Source organism: Molothrus ater, chromosome 18, assembly GCF_012460135.2.
Source record: "Molothrus ater isolate BHLD 08-10-18 breed brown headed cowbird chromosome 18, BPBGC_Mater_1.1, whole genome shotgun sequence".
Classification (NCBI taxonomy): domain Eukaryota; kingdom Metazoa; phylum Chordata; class Aves; order Passeriformes; family Icteridae; genus Molothrus; species Molothrus ater.
Genome location: NC_050495.2, coordinates 10,439,445 through 10,452,655, shown reverse-complemented (window position 1 = coordinate 10,452,655; position 13,211 = coordinate 10,439,445). Strand labels below are relative to the sequence as shown.

Here is a 13,211-nt window from a genome sequence, read left to right as displayed (position 1 = left end):
CTCAGCCTCTGATGTTATGAATGGGACAGAATTATGGTTGCCATGGGAACTGTCTTAGCATTTCCTGATCCTTTTGTATGTACCATATTTCAGACTTAACTCTGCATTGATACAGTCTTTTTCTAGTTCTGATGCATGCTGTTATTTTTAAGAAGCATATTCTGGAAAGATTTAACATTTCTTGAGAATCTGGAACTGAATGTTGGGATTTTTTTGGTTTTGGTTTGCTGGAGCTTTTTTAATTTTATTCTCCAGTTTCGATGTTGTCTCTTTTTTATAAAATGCCAGTTGCCAAATGTAAAAATAAGTGTTTTATTTTTATAGATGCAGAGGCTATCGCTGAACTAAAGGAACTGCAACCCAGTGTGAAGGACTTTGAAGTAAAGAGTGTGGTTGGCTGTGGTCACTTTGCAGATGTCAAAGTAGTGAGAGAGAAAGTCACTGGTGATGTCTATGCCATGAAGGTGATGAGCAAGGAGTCCTTGCTGGCACAGGAGCACGTATGTATGTTTTTCTCTTATGAGACTAGGAGGATAAATTGCAATTTGTTGAACACTTCCTTTCTGTCACTATTATTAGAACTGAGTTAAAAATATATCTTGAGAAAGTTCATCCTACATTTGAGCGAAGCAATAAATTTGTGAGTAGTTTTGCTGTGTTTAAAAGTCACAGTCTATGGGTCTGCTGGGTGAGGTGCCATCCTCAGGTACCAAAACATGGCCCTTGTTGTAAAGAGCTTCCCATCTAATTATAAAAAAAGAAAAACAGATGATGAAAACACTGAATCAGTATTGATCTTGTTGAAGATGGTTTGAATTTTCAGACAATCTATTCATTAAGGTTTTTTTTTTTTTATTTTAAAGAGCGAAGTAGAATGTCAGGAGTGGGTGTGAAGGCAAACTGTGGTGACTGGATTTTTATGGAGAGCCTCTCGCTAGCTTGAGAAATGTGTTACTTGGAAACTTAAAAAAGGGATAATGGAGGTTGTTCTCATAGTTTGGTGAGAAACAGAAGTTAATCTTTGCTGACATGAGATGACAAGTAGGACAGAGATACTCCATGAGAGACCTCATGAATTTATACAATATCTGCATCAGTTGTTCCCAATACATGGTGCACTAAGGTTGCTCCTGATAGCCCTCAGCATTGTTTGTGGCTAGGAGAAATGGAGCCTGACTAAAATGACCCTTTCTGGGGCCCAGATTGACAAGAAAGCAAAGTATGGTGCTACCCTCACATGGCACTTGCTCAGGAAACAGCACTTAATAATTTCTGTGTAATTTTTTTGGGATGTGTGCCAAGTTTTTCTAAAACTAGGGGATTATAATATATTCTGACTCCCTCTCATCATGATGTAACTGAACACTTTTTTGGTAGGTGTCATTTTTTGAGGAAGAACGCAGCATATTAGCTCAGAGCACCAGTCCATGGATTCCACAATTACAGTATGCATTTCAAGACAAGAAAAATCTCTACTTGGTAATGCCTAGTTTTTGATTTTCTCCTCTACTGAACACCATTGTTGTTGGTTTATTAAAGAATAATGTGATGGTTGAAATGTGCTTGTTTTCTGTACATTTTCCTGCACTGTTTGATATATGCCCAGTGCCATACTGGGGAGTTGAATGGAATATCTTGTATATCTGTTCCTTTAAAATTGTATGTAGGTTATGGAGTATCAGCCTGGAGGGGACTTGCTGTCACTCTTAAACAGATATGAGGACCAGCTGGATGAGAACATGGTGCAGTTCTACCTTGCAGAGTTGGTTTTGGCCATTCACAGTGTCCATCAGATGGGTTATGTCCACCGGTACGTCAAGGTTCCTTTGGGTGCTTCTGTATTCTGTCCTCTTTCAGTATTTCACATGCTATGTCAGAGGACAAAATGAGAAAATTAATCAGACTCCCAACTATAATTGTAGCTCAGGGCATTAACTTTGATGTAAAGTTCAGACCAATATCAAGAAAGGATTGTTACATATATTTTTCTGGAGGCTCAGTAAAAAGAAGCCTTAATATTGCACTATAAAAAATTTAAATATTTTCCATGGATTGCTGCTTTTGGCACCAAATACTATAGGGAATTAATGTAATTGTTAAAAATGGTTGTGTGCTGATTGGTGAACAGGGCAGCATAGGATGTTGGAGTAGTTAAATATCGCAGAGTTTTCTCTCAGGGCTTGGAGACAGTTACTGTGTGCATTTTCAAATCATACTGGTATTTAAAAAAGCTCTTCCATTCGGAGGGTGTGGAAATGTTAGCAAGTATATTATTTCCAAGAGCTTGTAGTGGCTGCACTTAGAGCATGGGCTGTGGCTTTCTAGTGCCCGGTCACTGGCTGAATTTGGAAGATGTACAGAATAAGTTGTGAGGGAGTTTGGGAAGAAAAATACAAAATACTTGACTGTAAGACAGTTACAATGTGGTCAAGGTGCAAAATCACCTTCTATTTTCATCTGCTGTCAATAATTATTAACCTTCCATGAAATTAGGGGAGCTGTAATACTTCCATATTTGCTTGGAAACAGGGCAATTTTTGGAAAAAACTCCCACTTGAAGGCTTTATGCATGTGGTTGAGTATAGCTGAATAGGAATATCCTGCAATCTGGATGTGCCAGTAGGGAATGGTCTGGAAAGGTTCTGATTGCTTTCTTCTGGCCTACAGGGACATCAAACCAGAAAATGTTCTTATTGACAGAACAGGACACATTAAACTGGTGGACTTTGGGTCAGCTGCCAAAATGACTGTAAACAAAACGGTAATAATGTGGATTTAAACTTTATCTGTGCCTTGCTTGGATAGTCCAGTTGAAAAAGGACAACTAACTTGGTATCTGTTCTTTGATTACACCTTGCTCTTCTCTTCTGCCTTTCTTGCCCACTATGGAATCTATTCACAATTGTATTTTTCCATTTGTGAATGGCTTTTCAAGCATGAGCTAAAGTATCTTTTTCAGCCCTCAGCAAATACATATTTGCTTATTAAAATATTAATACACAAGAAAGCAGACTTACCTTTACCTTTCTCATGGTGCTGCACTGGGTTGCAAAATCATACTTCTACAGGTTCTTACAGCTGTTCAATGCTGTGTTTAAAGGGGACGTGGATTTATAGTTGGAATGAAAATTGTGGCCTGTTGTAACTAAGTTCATAATTTTGAAGACTGGGGAGCTCTTGATCAAAATGAGTCACATTTAAATATTCTGGGCTTCACTCACCACAAAGTACTGCATCAAATCTAAATCAGTGGAGTGTTTTATAAGTTGCTTGTAAGTTTTGTTAACTGCACACAACTTCAAGTGAAAATTTTTAAAATTTAAATGTGTCTAAGTGAGAACATGAAGTTCTGCACCATATTTCTGTCTTGTTTTACAGTTTTTATTTTTCCATAACATTTTCTTTGTAATGTGATTCTTAATATCCTGTTTTTCCTTGCTCTTACATTTTCAGTGCTTCTCTGCATTGCATTTTCCTTTGAAACTTTTTCTTCACACTATCGCTTCAGTCACTCATAGGTTTTTGTGTTAGCCTCCCTGCAGTTTTGTTTCATTCTTTATGCCACTTAGCACAAAAATGATTGTAGCATTGGCTCCTGATTTACCTTTTCTAAGCAGTCCAGAAATTCAAACATTAGTGCTTTGCTGTTCATGAACACTAGGTAAAAAGATGACAGAGAATGTAATGAGGGCAGGAAGTGTTTCTGTCTGAACTTGACCATTTTTGAAATTTCAGCTATGATGTCCCTGTTAATACTAGTTGAAGCAGAGCATGTTTGCTGTTTAAAACAAACATCAGTTTAATATTTCTGTGCTTTTTGGGATGCTACTTTTCTACTTTAGCAGTTTGTACTTTATAGTAACAATTAGCTCTGATAATTTGACTACATCAAATAGCTCCCTTTGTTTATCAGTGGTTTCCTTAACCTGGTGCTTATTTGCTGAACAGCTTTGGTTAAAATTACTTTCTTAAAATTCACATGGAGGGCTGAAAATTACGTCTTGTTAAAAAAAAATAGAAAAAGGGTGAGGGGAAAAATAAAACCTTTGTTTTATTAGCAAGAACGTGGTAATAATGCCATTGAACACAAAGTGCTGTAATTTCACTTGGTTTATCTTTGCTCCCAGGTAAATGCCAGGCTCCCTGTGGGCACACCTGACTACATGGCACCAGAGATGCTGACAGGGTTGGGAGGGGATGGCAAAGCCTCCTACGGCCCTGAGTGTGACTGGTGGTCCCTTGGAGTCATTGCCTATGAAATGATCTATGGAAGGTCTCCCTTCACTGAAGGCACTTCAGCAAAGACTTTCAATAACATCATGAACTTCCAGGTAGAGAGATCTCCTTCCCTGTTCTCAAGTAAAAAGGCTGCAACTGAAGGCTGTTTTTCTCAGCTTTACATGAAAGTTTATGGATGTCTCTTTGTCACGTTCATCAAATATTTGGAATATGTGCATTGTGTTGTATTTATATAGGTATTGTAGGTATCAAGTTATTTTTTGTAACAGGTGTCATCATTCCCAATTCAAAAAATTCTATGACCCACCTTTTGGAAGTTTGTGAGAATTTTCTGGGGTAATATCTTGTTTTACTCTTCCATTTGTGTGTGCCATTGGCCATTGTTCAGCATAAGATGCTGACCTGGGATACCATTTGCCTGGGTGGGAATGGTTGTTCCTGTGTTCTTATCTTTACTGCAGTAAATGCATATAAAAGCCTACTTGGATAAAATGCACCATGCTTTTATTTGTGTGCTATAAATATTCATCCTTTGTACCTGACATATCTCAGAATAATGAAACTTAATCTTCCTGTTCTGAGCCTGTTTTCCTACTGAGCAGAAATCCATTTCTTTCTAATGCAGAGATTTCTGAAGTTCCCAGAGGATGTGAAAGTTAGCAGTGACTTTCTTGACCTGATCCAGAGCCTGCTCTGTGGGCAGAAGGAAAGGCTGGGCTATGAGGATCTCTGCTGCCATCCATTTTTTTCTAAAATTGACTGGAACAATATCCGTAATTGTAAGTAGAATAAAATTGTATTTATAAACAATTTCTGGGTTTTTTTGGTACTGGGAAAAGTTATACAATGAGTATTAAAGTGTGTTTGATCTGAATTATTCCTAATGAAACAGGACTGGTTCCTGGAGCAGGTGTTTTTAACAAAACAGCTCATTTTGGTTTTTGCAAAGGCTATGTTAACATCTCAGGTAAAAATTGTAAGGTAGGAGGATGTTTTATTAAACTCCACATGAATTCCTGATAGAATTGCCATATTACTGCAGGCACTAGACTGGAAAATCAAAATGGTCCTTTCCATGTCCTTCAGATTAAAAGGCATCAGTATGTTTTTTCAGGCCTTTCCCACTTCAGTTTGCTAAATTTTGGCTTCATCTTTTCTTGTTGTTGTTGTATCTTCAGGTTTCTCTTTTGCTGCTTGTGGACCAACTTTACTTAAGGTTGGTTTATTTTTTGTAGTCCCAGCAGGTGATGAAATGTCTGTGGCCATAAGGGCCATTGGAGCTTTTTGTCAAAGTCAATGGGGATAATGTATTACTGCTTTTTTTTTGGGTGAAAAATCTGTTCATTCAACCAGGAATAGAATAAAACCAGTGAACCAGATAATTCTTTATGCAGAAAACTGTTTATAATACTATGCAAGCAATGGAATTTGGTATTTGGAAGTACTGAGGCACCAGCTCCGTGGCAAAAGCAAATACTTCACAGTTCATCAGTGATCTCTGTATGGGGATCTGATTGTGTTGGAGAGTATTTTAAATTATTTGGACTGTAAGATTATCTGGGCAAGCAACATGTCTGCCTTATGTTTTTTGTCAAATATGCTGTAAGGGAATGATTCTGCTCCATTTTCCATGATAAATTGCTAAGCCAGTGCTTCTACTTTTGATGACTATCTCAGCACTTCAGCTGTCAGCTCCACAGACTGTTTGCTCACTTTTCTGTCGATTCATTAATTTTGAACTTGTGGAGCTGCTGTTCTGTTAAATTCCATTGTTTCTGCCCTTTGAGAGCCATTGAGCCTCGAGCCCTTTTCATCACTTTAGCATCCATTTCCCAGTGCTCTCTGCCTTCTCTCCCTAGAGCCCTGCCTAAGCCACCAGTTTCTGTTCCTGAGTTTAGTGTTGCATTGATATCATGTTACCTCAGATATAGAGAGAAGAGTGACATGTGAGCATATGTTCTGGTGTTTCCTTGGCAATTGCCTGTCTGGTATTCACACAGCTGCAGGAGTTAATGGAGCGTTTTGCCAATTTGTGTGACAGCAGTGATGCTGATGGACAAGCCACTAGGCAGCCCTGGTGTGGTTATAATGTTGGAATAATCATTTGGGATTTAAAAAAATCCCATTTCTGTCTGCAACTGGCCAGCAGATTGCATCATCATTCCCTATCCACACCTACCTACTGGGAGGTTTCATGCAGTTTTGACCCCTCATTTTGTTGTTATGCCTCATACTTGATAAACCCCCACTGTAACTAGCACAAAACACAGCAGTGTCTGTGCTTCAAGCAGCAGATTCAATGTATCACCTATTGCTTTGCTCTCAGTAGTGGTTCTCCCTGTGCTGATTTTTCTGAGCAGTTTTTCTGTCATTCTGTTCAAAACCTGGGTCAGGTTTGACCTGGGCTATCTGAAAGCTAAAGGCTTCTTTCTAATCTTGACCTCTGCTGATAGTGGTGTTTAGCTGGAGAAATGGCAGCTTGAGAAGATGGGTGATGGAAGAGGTCATAGGATTTAGACTTACATTAAAGAATCTCACTACCCCAAGTTAATCTGGTCAAAGACTTTAAGGTCATGGAGTGTTGGACTGGGTGATCCTAAAGCCAACTGAAGTGACTCTGATCCACAACTGTTAGACAAATTCTGTGTCAGTATAGTCAGACTTTAGTCTATAAGGGCAGTGATGTAATTTCTATTTCAGGCTGAGCAAGGTAGGGAAAAAAATTGGTACCTTTGCCTTGCAGGTATTTAATTATCATGCTGAGAGCTCCAGGATAGCCATTCTTAATACACTGATTTTGGTTAAGAATGTGTCATTAAGGGGCTTTTCAGTGTTACACTTTGTTGTTATGGTAACCTATGAAACACTTGACTTTTTAGCAAACCCCTTTCCAAAAGATCATTGCCTCTAAAAAAAGCTCCCAACTTCCCTGGGTCCAAGTAATGTGTCTATAGTAGCAGCTCTTATGTTACAGAAACAGAATCAAACAATTAAAGTCAGGTTTATCTGAATTTGTCTCAACAGGTGATTTTTACTCTTTGTTGGAGTATTGTACTGAAACACACCTATAGATTCTGCTCTCTGTTGGTCTCTTTTTTCTGCTATTTAATGACTTATAAAGCTTATTAAAAAAACCCACCTGAAAACAGATACCACTGCACTTCCTCCCCAAAAATAAAATAAACTAAAACTTTCAAAAGTTTGTGTTCACTTACTGAAGAATTTTCTGAAAGTATTTTGGAATTTATTTACCTGAAATAAGCATATTTCTGTCTGTGTTTCAGCTAAATGATCAGGTATTTCACTGGAAAGTTGATAACAGAACCATTTGAGTACCTAAGAAGTATCTAAAATCAGAGGTAGAGAATGGGGGAATGACATACTTAAGTTACCAGCAACAAGGCTGCATTCTGTATAATTTCAAGATTTTGTTGGTTGTCTTTTGTTAGTTGACATCCATAAACTGCATCAGCTTTTTAATTTGGAATCAAAAATCTGCTTGCTGAAGTCTAGATGGGACATGGTCAGAAAACTTTCATCTGTGTACAGCATAAAGAGCCTTTGATTTTACAAATTGTTTTGTAAGTCCAGTCCAAGAGGTCTTGAAAATGGAATGGCATATTTGGACTTGCACAAACTATATATATGAAAAGACAAGAGTTAATGTCTCGTGCAAACAGAAGAACTTGAGAAAGTATTAAAGACTGATTTTTAAACTGTTTTCTGCTGTTAAAGAGGCAGGACCCAAATCTCATTATTCATAAGTCCAAGACACTTCTCCTTATGAACACCATGTTGTCATTCAGCATGTTAACAGCTACACATTGTAGTGTTTAATTTAAATTCTTGTCTTCAGAAAAATGTGTTGACTTGTTTCTTGAAGTGGAGATCACTTGCACTGCAGGTTGGAAATCACTTTTATTAATAGGAATGTATGTGTTGGATCATTGCCTTGACAAAACACTAAAGGTGTTAAGATAATATTGTAATGATAGGTTAGAACTAGCACAGTGCATTCTTTATAAGTGGTCTTAGGAAAAATTTCCTTTAGTTTCATCACTGGGATTGTCTATTTTTCTTTCATAACACTTTCTCAAGTAGGTCTGTTAGAGCCTGAGGAAGAGGAATGCCTAACCTATTTAAAAAGGCTGTGTGGATGCTTTTCCTCAGAAAGCATTTATAGATCACCTTGTAGATCAAGAAGAGACACATTTTTATCCTTAAGAAACATTCTGTATTGCATTTAAGTTTCCTGTTTCAGTTGAGTCTTTCACTGTCCCAGGGGAAATGCAGTCTCTCTTTTCTGAATTTGCATGAAAATATTTTGAAAGGATGGAAAGACCTGGTTAAGGCAATGCTGTTTGTACCAGTCATAAATACACATACCGAGGCAGAGTTAAAAAAAAAAAAAGGCTTTTTTCCATAAAAGACACTTTATCTAATCTTAATTATAAACCGATTAAAATACTGGAGTATATGTGGTGGTTTTGGATTTTTCCTTTTTTCTTTTTCCTTTTTTCCTTTTTTTCTTTTCTTTTTTTTTTTTTCTCTTTCCCTTAAACTTAGCAACCTACAACACCCCCTTTTCCTCTGAAAGTCATTCTTTGGAACAGATGGAAGAGGGTTACATCCTTCCACAAGTGGGGATGTATCTAGGCAAGGAATTGGCTTTTTTAAAACATGCAGTTCTCCACAAGATACTTTAAATGGTAAACAGAACATGTACATTGTTGTAACGTGTCGGGGACAAAAGGAGCTCTTTGTACCCAACCAGTTTGTGTGAGTAGAAGCACTGGGTTTGCTGTCTTCTTGAGTAATACTTTTGGGTGAGCCTGGCAAAAGTGCAAATTCGTCACCTTGTCAGATGTGATGGCATGGTGCTCACATTTATTTCTCAGAGGCTTATCTTGACCTCTGCTGAAGGATCCTTCCTTTTAAAGAAGCAACTGATAAGCACATCAATGTATTTGCATTCACCAGTCTTCACCTTGTTCTGAAAATGCTATGTTTGTGTGACAGCTTTCTGATTTTAAACAAGAAGTAATAACTTAACTAGACATTATGCCATGGTGTGACCCACACTTGAGAACAAAATTGCTTGTGTGTTTTAGCTGGGTTTTACAAGACTACTCAGTTTATTCTGTGGGTATTTTGGGCATCAGGTAAAGGATTCCTTAGTCTGAGGAATAAAAATCCTTGAGGAAGCTACCAAATAATTAGCAACATCACACAGAGTGGATTTGCTTTTTTTTTTGAAAGTTATTTCCTCTTACCCCTAAGTGATATTTTTCTCCAACAGCTGAAACTTCTTCAGAAGTTCTGCTTCTCATTTTCAGCCACTGTTGACAGGTTCAGAACTACTTAACATCTAGAGGTGTTTTTGTCAAATGACTGTTTCAAGTTTTCTCTTTAGTTGCTACTACTTCTTGATACAAATGTTGTAACAAATTTATACTGCAGAGTTGCAGAGATTTTGGACTGTTAGTCATGGATTTTAGTGAATGCAAAATAGAGGGCAAAGGGTTTTTTCATTATTTTTTAATCTAGTATTCACAATTTCTCTTCTTTGTTCTCATATTTTATTGAACATCAGACGAAGCTGTAGTGTAAAACATTGTGCCCTTTAAACTAGTTTCCACCAGCCCCAAAGGTTTGCTCTGTCTCACATTCAGTTTTATCTTTGTGCATCCATTGTTCCCCCACTGAGTGCTTTTTCATCTTTTTGTGTGCATGCATAGTTAAATTATATTTTCTTTTATGCATGTGGTTTGAGTAGCAATTCTTATTGTTGGTAGGAGGAACAACTTTCTTTTTAATTGCAAGGCCTTGAAGATGACTCTTAAGATCTTCTTTGCTAATTTCTGGTGGGAAGTAAGGCTTTAGATATCTCTTTCAGAGATGAAGTTATATCTGTCAGGCTCTGGGGAGGACAGAACAGGGTGCTTGTACCATTATAAAAAGGCAGCTAAGTTGGTTTTTGCTGCCTCTTTAAAAACATTCTAAACTTCTGCAGATGAAGTGAAGAGTTTGCTGTTTTCTCTTTTACTTTACCTCATAGACAGTGTTTGCCTTCAAAAACAGTGTTAAAAATCCCACAGCAATCCCTTTCTGTGAGAGAAAGTACAGAGTTCTTTCAGCAACGGTCCTGAAACTAAAAAATACTAATCCTGAACTGATTCTCCTCTGCTGTGAATTAGCTACAACTTTGGGCTTGTATTTGCATTTAAGATTAGATGCTTACAAATTTTTTTCTGTTACTTCTCTGTTTTTAATCATTAAGAACATTTGTAAGAGTAGTTGGACATTATCCTGATATTCAGTGATTTTTTTAAAAGGAAATACGTATTCCAATCAACAATCTATATTTCAAAATTATGTTGCATAAGTATCAGCATTATGTTATATTTTTTATTATAACTAATTACAGAGAAGAAATTAATAAATCTGTGATACTGACATACATTTTAAATGTTCTGGAGCTCGTAAGTTCCAGTAGACTGAAACTGCTTACTACAGAACCTATTTAATTAGTGTATTTTCCCCATTTATCTCATTCTAATGCACTTGGAGCTACAGTACACGAGCAGCATCTGCTTCATGGAATTTCTTCTCACTTCCCTGCTTGGGAGCAGCGTCAGGATGGCTCTTCAGGGAGCTGCTACCAAAGCCTGCGCCTGTACTTGGGATTTGGCAGTTGACGGAGACAGATTCTTTATTTTTAATTTTTTATTTTTTCTGTCTCTTAATGCTGGTCTGGTGGGTAGTTCCAGCGAGGGAATGGAGAGTTAAAGGCGGGCAGTGGAGGGCTTTGGCAGCCTAGAGGGAGCCAGAGCCTCCAGCCGTGACTCGCTGTGCCCCTGCCACTCACGGGCAGCAGCGGCTGTCACGCCGCAGGCAGGTAGGGTTAACGCCGACTCGGGAGCAGGAGCCTGCACTGCAGGGGTTGGAATGTTTGTTCCCAGTCCTTCAATCCTCATCAGCCCTTCAGCTCCGGGAGATCCATGCTGGATCCATGGTAACGGTTTTAGCACACTCCACTTCCATCAGCTGGTGACAATGGGCTGTTCTAGCTGCTGGCTGAGGAGCTGTCTCCCCTTTGCTGAGCTCAGAGTTGCAGTGAGTGGGGACCCGAGTGATGAAATTAAATAAATAAACGTTAGGAAATGTGATTTAATGAGGTAGGGATTGCACAGCAGGGCTTCTGCATTCATTCCTTTCCCACACGTAGCCAAGCCAGCAGGTAGCTCGGGTGCTGCACAGCACCGAGAAGAACTTGTCCTTTTGTTCCTCAGGTTAATTAAACTGAAGCAAGCACGAGAAAATCATCTGAAATTAAACAACTGCTTAGCAAGTTAAGTGGTACCAATTTAGAAATTATAGTAAGAAATACATTGTAATTCCTGCTATTTATACCTCTCTTCAGAGCTGATTGTATCAGAGCCAGACTGCAGTGGTGTCCCGGCAAGAGTTCCAGATCTTAAGCAAGCTCTTTTAGAGAAATAAAATCAATCTTCTTTTCCTAAAGACCACCGAGCTTTTAGTAGCTGTAGTTTATTAGAACCTTCAGGAGAAAGACCAGCTTGCTGTTGATTAGAAACCCATGCTGGGAAGATTCTTGTTAGTGTTAAAGGGTAAGATATATCCCTTAGCTGACTAGCACAGGATCAGGCTTCTTTCTCAGGTAGTGTCACTAATTGGACAGGTTGGAGACATTTTCCTTTTCAAGATGAATCAGAATTGACAGGCTTCTGGCTATATTACAGTAATGATTTTCTTAGCCTGGTGCTTTGATTTTATTATTTATGTGTTAAAAACCCCAACATCTTCACCTGAAAAAAGCCCGAACCCCAGAATCTCTAATACCCAAGCTAAATCTCAGTTTGAACAGTGTGGGAGATGCTGTGCCTGCAGAGTGGTAGCCATGTTGGCAGCTCAGGGGTTAATCTCTTGTTGCTGTAATACGCTTTGAGAGCAGCAGCTCAGTCTGCTTGTGTTAGCAAGATTAAAAGCAGGAGCTGCAGTGCCATTGCAAGCACTGAATGAGTGGGACTGTTGCAGAGTGAACTGTAGCTGAATTTTATCTTTTCTTCTTGCTTTTTTTCCACCAGCTCCTCCCCCCTTCGTTCCTACTCTCAAGTCTGATGATGACACCTCAAATTTTGATGAACCAGAGAAGAATTCGCGGGTTTTATCCTCTACGCGCCAGTTGAACCCAGCAGGATTCTCGGGGGAAGATTTGCCGTTTGTGGGGTTTTCATTCATCAAGGCTTTGGGGATACTCAGACCAGAGTAAGTAGAAATTATTGCTCAGGTGGATAGGACTGCTGGAAAAATGGGTAGGTTTGTTGCAGTGAGGATGGTGTGTGTGAGAGGAAAAGCTGTTTTAACTGACCTGTACTCTGCTGTAGGGAAGCTGCCAGATTCGGGCTTTATCTGTTGCTGGTGTGTCTTGTGCATGTCCTACTGTTCTCTGATTATTTCTGGGATGAGGGGGAGGAAATGGGATAGAAAGATTCATTCTAAACCAGTTATTATTAAAATTGTAGTTCAAATAGTTTGAATTAGTTGTTGCTGTTAAGCAGGGAGCAGTAGGTGATTGCATTTCTGGTACTGCAGATCCCTGCAAGGAGGAGAATACTGAGGAGTTCAGAGATGGAAAAAGGGGATGGTGTTATTTTATTGAGTCGCAGAGTGGGCACCAAGTGCTGGGAATGTGTAAGGCTGAATCAGTGATCCATGGAAAAGGAGCTCCACTAACCTGGGAATGTGCAGTGATGGGTCAGTGAGCAAGGGAAGGAGCTGCATGGCAGCTGGCTCTGTGCTGCTGGGTCAAGTTAAATAGGAGGACTGGACATTGCTGTGGTCTGTGCTCAGACACTGGAGATTCAGATCAAATATGCAGTGGCCATGTGTGTGGAGGGATGTAAAGACCTCAGAGAAATGATTTTCAATGGAAAGAAAACATTATTTCC

At 38.9% G+C, this 13,211-nt stretch overlaps 1 protein-coding gene across 3 annotated transcripts in view; it reads left to right on the top strand.

Moving 5' to 3' along the window:
• The first annotated feature begins 238 nt into the window (after positions 1 to 238).
• The window catches only part of CIT (citron rho-interacting serine/threonine kinase), a 65,780-nt gene continuing 52,807 nt past the window's right edge, over positions 239 to 13,211 (top strand). For 2 of the 3 annotated variants that reach the window (XM_036393540.2, XM_036393539.2), the window contains exon 1: positions 12,323 to 12,528. Coding sequence is in view for 1 of the 3 variants with exons in the window: in XM_036393541.2 (XP_036249434.1) it covers positions 261 to 500; positions 1,378 to 1,479; positions 1,668 to 1,810; positions 2,668 to 2,761; positions 4,128 to 4,331; positions 4,865 to 5,018; positions 12,348 to 12,528 (1,118 nt within the window). In the remaining 2 variants the exon portion in view is untranslated. Of the gene's footprint in view, positions 501 to 1,377; positions 1,480 to 1,667; positions 1,811 to 2,667; positions 2,762 to 4,127; positions 4,332 to 4,864; positions 5,019 to 12,322; positions 12,529 to 13,211 lie in introns of those variants that run through there. The other variant, XM_036393541.2, reaches the window with a different exon arrangement.